The sequence below is a fragment of the Pithys albifrons genome, chromosome 30, assembly GCF_047495875.1.
Source record: "Pithys albifrons albifrons isolate INPA30051 chromosome 30, PitAlb_v1, whole genome shotgun sequence".
Lineage (NCBI taxonomy): Eukaryota > Metazoa > Chordata > Aves > Passeriformes > Thamnophilidae > Pithys > Pithys albifrons.
In genome coordinates, this window is record NC_092487.1 from 1004920 (window position 1) to 1010948 (window position 6029).

At 63.0% G+C, this 6029-nt stretch overlaps 1 protein-coding gene across 2 annotated transcripts; it reads right to left on the minus strand.

Moving 5' to 3' along the window:
* Positions 1 to 505: 505 nt before the first annotated feature.
* On the minus strand, positions 506 to 5885 carry S100A14 (S100 calcium binding protein A14). Of its 2 annotated transcripts, XM_071579506.1 has the most exons (4): positions 5779 to 5885; positions 5489 to 5592; positions 1403 to 1549; positions 506 to 1314 (listed from the first exon to the last, which is right to left on the minus strand). In XM_071579506.1, exons 2-4 carry the CDS (start codon positions 5519 to 5521, stop codon positions 1195 to 1197), a joined length of 300 nt encoding a protein of 99 aa, XP_071435607.1. In that variant the 5' UTR covers positions 5522 to 5592; positions 5779 to 5885; the 3' UTR covers positions 506 to 1194. The 2 variants fall into 2 exon arrangements, with proteins under 2 accessions (XP_071435607.1, XP_071435606.1); XM_071579505.1 differs by lacking the exon at positions 5779 to 5885 and having other exon boundaries at positions 5489 to 5652.
* Between the last annotated feature and the right edge of the window lie 144 nt (positions 5886 to 6029).

The following is a 6029-nucleotide window of genomic DNA, read 5'->3' on the forward strand; positions in this document are numbered from 1 at the left end:
ACACCTGTGGGACCCCTGGCACACCCACAGCACCCCTGGCACACCCACAGCATCCCTGGCACACCTGTGGGATCCCTGGCACACCCACAGCACCCCTGGCACACCCACAGCACTCCTGGCACACCTCTGGGATCCCTGGCACACCTGTGGGATCTCTGGCACACCCACAACATCCCTGGCACACCTCTGGGATCCCTGGCACACCCACAGCACCCCTGGCATACCCAGAGCACCCCTGGCACACCTCTGGGATCCCTGGCACACCCACAGCATCCCTGGCATACCCAGAGCATCCCTGGCACACCTGTGGGATCCCTGGCACACCCACAGCATCCCTTGCACATCTCTGGGATCCCTGGCACACCTGTGGGATCCCTGGCACACCTGTGGGACCCCTGGCACACCCACAGCACCCCTGGCACAACCCAGAGCCCCAATCCTGCACCCCCCTTGCCCCCACCCCTTCCCTCTCCCACCAGGGACAATCCAGGTCACCCCGTCACAGTTTTTTGGGGTTTTTTCCAGTGTTTTCCTTTATTAATTTATACAAAAATGGTCACAAGTGGCACAAGCCGAGACCAACCCATGCCCAGCCCAGCCCCGAGCCTGGGAGGGGGTGGCACCAGGAGGGTGGCACGTCCTGGGATAGCACCCAAAAACCTGAGGGGACAGCAGGGAACCCACCCAGACCCCCTGAACCCACCCAGGGCCACCTCAGAGCCTGGGATGCCCCTGGAGGTGCCCTCAGGGTGCCAGGGCACAGGGCTGGGGGCACAGCCCGCACTTCCAAGGGGGTTTGGGGGGGGAAAGGAGCCGAGTCCTTCTCACTGAGATGCTCCAGGGCTTGGGGGGACCTTCAACCAGAGGCTTTCCAGGGCTGGAGGTTGGATGGACAATCCCAGGGATGAAGGACGGAGAAAGGCCCCAGAGCCGGGTCAGGAACACCCATTGCCACCTCCCTCCCACCATGGCACGGGGCTGGGGGTGGCAAGGGGGGTCTCCTGCCAGGGAGAAGAGCCAGGAGAGGGCAGGGCTGGAGCTGAGGAGGGGGTCCCTTCATGCTGGAGGGAGAAGACAACCCCTGGAAGGAGCAACGATGCTTTTCCCAGGTTCATCCCACGGGGCTCGGATGCCCCTCGCGCTTCCCGGAGCAGAGTTGGAGGCCTCGGGCACCTTCTTGGTCCCCACCACCTCCTACTTCCTCCTACAACCCTTGGCTGCGTCCCCCATCATGTCCCAGTACTCTCCAAACTCCAGCTTGGCCTCATTGGGGTCCCCCATGCACTCGATCTTCTCCTCCAGTGGTCCCACACACTGCAGAGAGAACATCAGGATGAGGCGACTTTGGGGTCCTGTGCCCCCTGCCCAGCCCTCCCTGCCCACCCCGGGGCTCTGCCCTCACCTTGCCAAGGTGGGGCAGCTTCTGCACCACCAGGTCCTGCATCTCGTTGGGGGTCAGGTACTCCTTCTGCCCCTTCACTGCGTAGCAATGGAACTGGCTGATGACGGTCTCGATGGCCCGTTCCACGTCCGTGAGCTCCTGGCAGTCCTGGGGGGGACAGAGGGTGAGATATGGGGGGGGACAGTGACCTGGAGGGGTGGGACAGTGACCTGGAGGGATGGACAATGACCTGGAGGGGTGGGAGAGTGACCTGGAGGGGTGGGACAGTGACCTGGAGGGATGGGACAGTGACCTGGAGGGATGGGACACCTTCCCAAAGGGATGGGACACCTTTACAAAGGGATGGGACAATGACCTGGAGGGGTGGGACAGTGACCTGGAGGGGTGGGACAGTGACCTGGAGGGATGGACAATGACCTGGAGGGATGGGACAATGACCTGGAGGGATGGGACAGTGACCTGGAGGAGTGGGACAGTGACCTGGAGGGGTGGGACAATGACCTGGAGGGGTGGGACACCTTCTCTCAAAGGGATGGGACACCTTCCCAAAGGGATGGGACACCTTCCCAAAGGGATGGGACAATGACCTGGAGGGATGGGACAGTGACCTGGAGGGGTGGGACAATGACCTGGAGGGGTGGGACAATGACCTGGAGGGATGGGACAGTGACCTGGAGGGGTGGGACACCTTTCCAAAGGGATGGGACAATGACCTGGAGAGATGGGACAATGACCTGGAGGGATGGGACAATGACCTGGAGGGGTGGGACAGTGACCTGGAGGGGTGGGACAGTGACCTGAAGGGATGGGACAGTGACCTGGAGGGATGGGACAGTGACCTGGAGGGGTGGGACAGTGACCTGGAGGAGTGGGACAGTGACCTGGAGGGGTGGGACAGTGACCTGGAGGGATGGGACAATGACCTGGAGGGGTGGGACACCTTCCCAAAGGGATGGGACACCTTTCCAAAGGGATGGGACACCTTTCCAAAGGGATGGGACAATGACCTGGAGGGGTGGGACAGTGACCTGGAGGGGTGGGACAATGACCTGGAGGGATGGGACAGTGACCTGGAAGGGTGGGACACCTTCCCAAAGGGATGGGACAGTGACCTGAAGGGGTGGGACAATGACCTGGAGGGATGGGACACCTTCTCTCAAAGGGATGGGACACCTTCCCAAAGGGATGGGACAGTGACCCGGAGGGGTGGGACAGAGACCTGGAGGGATGGGACAGTGACCTGGAAGGGTGGGACACCTTCCCAAAGGGATGGGAGACCTTCCCAAGAGGATGGGATGCCACTCCAGAGGGATGGGACCTTTCCAGAGGGATGGGACACCCCCCAGGGTGAACAGGACAAGCCCCAGGTAGGTGGGACACTCCCTGAGGGGTCTCCAGTGATGGGCTAAAGCTCCTTATCAACACCAGACCTCGCTGGAGACCCCTCCTACAGGTGTGAGACCCTCTAAGGAGGTGTCAGACCCCACTGTCCACAGCTGAGACCCCCAACAGGTGCAAGACCCTTCCACACAGACCTCCCACCCCTCCACACAGACCTCTCACCCCTCACAAAGATCTCCCACCCCTCCATACAGACCTCCCACCCCTCCACCAAGACCTCCCACCCCTCCACCAAGACCTCCCACCCCTCACACAGACCTCCCACCCCTCCATACAGACCTCCCACCCCTCACAAAGACCTGTCACCCCTCCATACAGATCTCCCATCCCTCACAAAGACCTCCCACCCCTCACATAGACCTCCCACCCCTCCACCAAGACCTCCCACCCCTCACAAAGATCCCCCACCCCTCCACCAAGACCTCCCACCCCTCACAAAGATCCCCCACCCCTCCACCAAGACCTCCCACCCCTCCACCAAGACCTCCCACCCCTCACACAGACCTCCCACCCCTCCATACAGACCTCCCACCCCTCACAAAGACCTGTCACCCCTCCATACAGATCTCCCATCCCTCACAAAGACCTCCCACCCCTCACATAGACCTCCCACCCCTCACATAGACCTCCCACCCCTCCACCAAGACCTCCCACCCCTCACAAAGATCCCCCACCCCTCCACCAAGACCTCTCACCCCTCACAAAGACCTCCCACCCCTCACACAGACCTCCCACCCCTCACAAAGACCTCCCACTCCTCCACCAAGACCACCCACCCCTCACAAAGACCTCCCACCCCGCACAAAGATCTCCCACCCCTCCACCAAGACCTCCCACCCCTCACAAAGACCTCCCACCCCTCACAAAGACCTCCCACCCCTCACAAACACCTCCCACCCCGCACAAAGATCTCTCACCCCTCCACCAAGACCTCCCACCCCTCCACCAAGACCTCCCACCCCTCACAAAGACCTCCCACACCTCACAGAGATCTCCCACCCCTCACAAAGACCTCCCACCCCTCACATAGACCTCCCACCCCTCACATAGACCTCCCACCCCTCACAAAGACCTCCCACCCCGCACAAAGATCTCCCACCCCTCACAAAGATCTCCCACCCCTCCACCAAGACCTCCCAACCCTCAACCAAGACCTCCCACCCCTCACAAAGACCCCCCACCCCTCACAAAGACCTCCCATCCCTCACAAAGACCTCCTACCTCTCCACAAAGACCTCCCACCCCTCACAAAGACCTCCCACCCCTCACAAAGACCTCCCACCCCTCCACGAAGGCCTCTCACCCCTCACAAAGGCCTTCCACCCCTCACAAAGATCTCCCACCCCTCACAAAGATCTCTCACCCCTCATAAAGATCTCCCACCCCTCACAAAGATCTCCCACCCTTCCACACAGACCTCCCATCCCTCACAAAGACCTCCCACCCCTCACAAAGATCTCCCACCCCTCCACCAAGACCTCCCACCCCTCCATACAGACCTCCCACCCCTCACAAAGATCTCCCACCCTTCCACCAAGACCTCCCACCCCTCACAAAGACCTTCCACCCCTCCATACAGACCTCCCACCCCTCCACACAGACCTCCCATCCCTCACAAAGACCTCCCACCCCTCCACCAAGACCTCCCACCCCTCACAAAGATCTCCCACCCCTCCACCAAGACCTCCCACCCCTCACAAAGATCTCCCACCCCTCCACCAAGACCTCCCACCCCTCCATACAGACCTCCCATCCCTCACAAAGACCTCCCATCCCTCACAAAGACCTCCCACCCCTCCACCAAGACCTCCCACCCCTCACAAAGATCTCCCACCCCTCCACAAAGACCTCCCATCCCTCACAAAGACCTCCCACCCCTCCACCAAGACCTTCCACCGCTCCAGGCCGGCTCTGCCCGGCTCCAGCACCCCCTCCAGCTGCCACCTCGAGGTGCCACCCGTCCCTGAGGGCCTGTCACCCCCCCGATGTCCCTGCCCGGGGCCCGCCAGGCTCCGCCATCGCGGCGTCTCCCGCAGAATTCCCGGCGCGGGGGCCGCGGCCGTCCCGACTGGTTCTTCCTCTCCTCGGCACAGGTGGCGATGGCACGATGAGTCAGTGCCCGGGATGACGCCTGGGATGGGGCTTGGCAGCGCCCGGAGCCCCTCTCTCACCCCAAGAAACCCCGTTCCCAGCGGCTTGGGGGGCACCGACTGGCATGACCCCCCCGTGCCATGACGAAACGATGGCGATTTTTGCTCCAGGCTGCGGGTTCCCCTCGGAACGCCTCGAAAATGCCCTTTAGGGAGGACTTGGAAGCCTCCAGAGCCTCATCCCTGCTCCCTAAAATCCTCCACAGGTGGCACAGAGTGGGCACCTCACGGTTCAAAGCCAAGGAAAACAGGAGCCCTTGTGCCCTGGGCATCCTCGGAGAGGCCACACGGAGCACGGACAGCTCCCAAAAGGGCTGGGAAAAACCACCCTGGTCCCTGAGCCCTTCCCGGGACAGCAATTCCAAACCCCCAAACAACCCCCCGACACCGGGATGGGGCAGAGCCAGACCGTGCCCAGCGCTGTGCCCACAGGGACGTGCCCACAGGGACGTGCCCACAGGGACGTGCCCACAGGGATGGGGACGTGCCAGGTCACCCCCCGCCCCACCGAGGGGTCCCGGAGCGGCTCAAGGACCTTGCGCTTCTTGCGGCAGTTGCACTGGCCCATCCTGCAGCTGGCGGATGTCGCGACTGGCACGGCCGGGGGGTGGTCTCTGCTCCTCGCTGGGCTCCGGGCAGCTGTCGGAGAAGGAGAACCACGCTCAGCCCTCGGTTCGGAAAGATCTTCCAGGACTCCTCCTCATCAGGGGGAGGAAGAGGAGCTGTCGGGGCACGTCCCGGGCGGCAGCGGCGTCCCGGCAAGTCGCGACAGAGCCCGAGCGTGGGAGAGCGTGGGAGCCCCCCGTGCCACGAGGGGCCACTTACCTGCTCGGCGGACCGGCGGGTGTGCCCGGGCTGTGCCGTGCCCGGCTTTTATACCGAGGGAGGTGTGAGGGGCAGCTCCCGGTGCTCATTTGGGAGCCTGGCCCGGGGCCAGCGTGGGGACGGGAAACGCCTCCTCCTTCCCGGGAGCTGGAGCTGCTTCCCGGGCGCTCCGCAGCTGGCCTGGCACGGCAGAGCCCCGTGGGAACGGGCACCGGGCACCTGGAAATGGGGCAGGCCCAGGGGGGTCCCAT

Excerpts from the sequence above, each read along its gene's own strand:
- S100A14 (XM_071579506.1), bottom strand. The coding sequence starts at position 5,521 with ATGGGCCAGTGCAACTGCCGCAAGAAGCGCAAG. Across the intron at positions 1,550-5,488 it reads ACTGCCGCAAGAAGCGCAAG|GACTGCCAGGAGCTCACGGA; the intron begins GTCCTTGAGCCG and ends TGTCCCCCCCAG. Across the intron at positions 1,315-1,402 it reads AGCTGCCCCACCTTGGCAAG|TGTGTGGGACCACTGGAGGA; the intron begins GTGAGGGCAGAG and ends TTCTCTCTGCAG.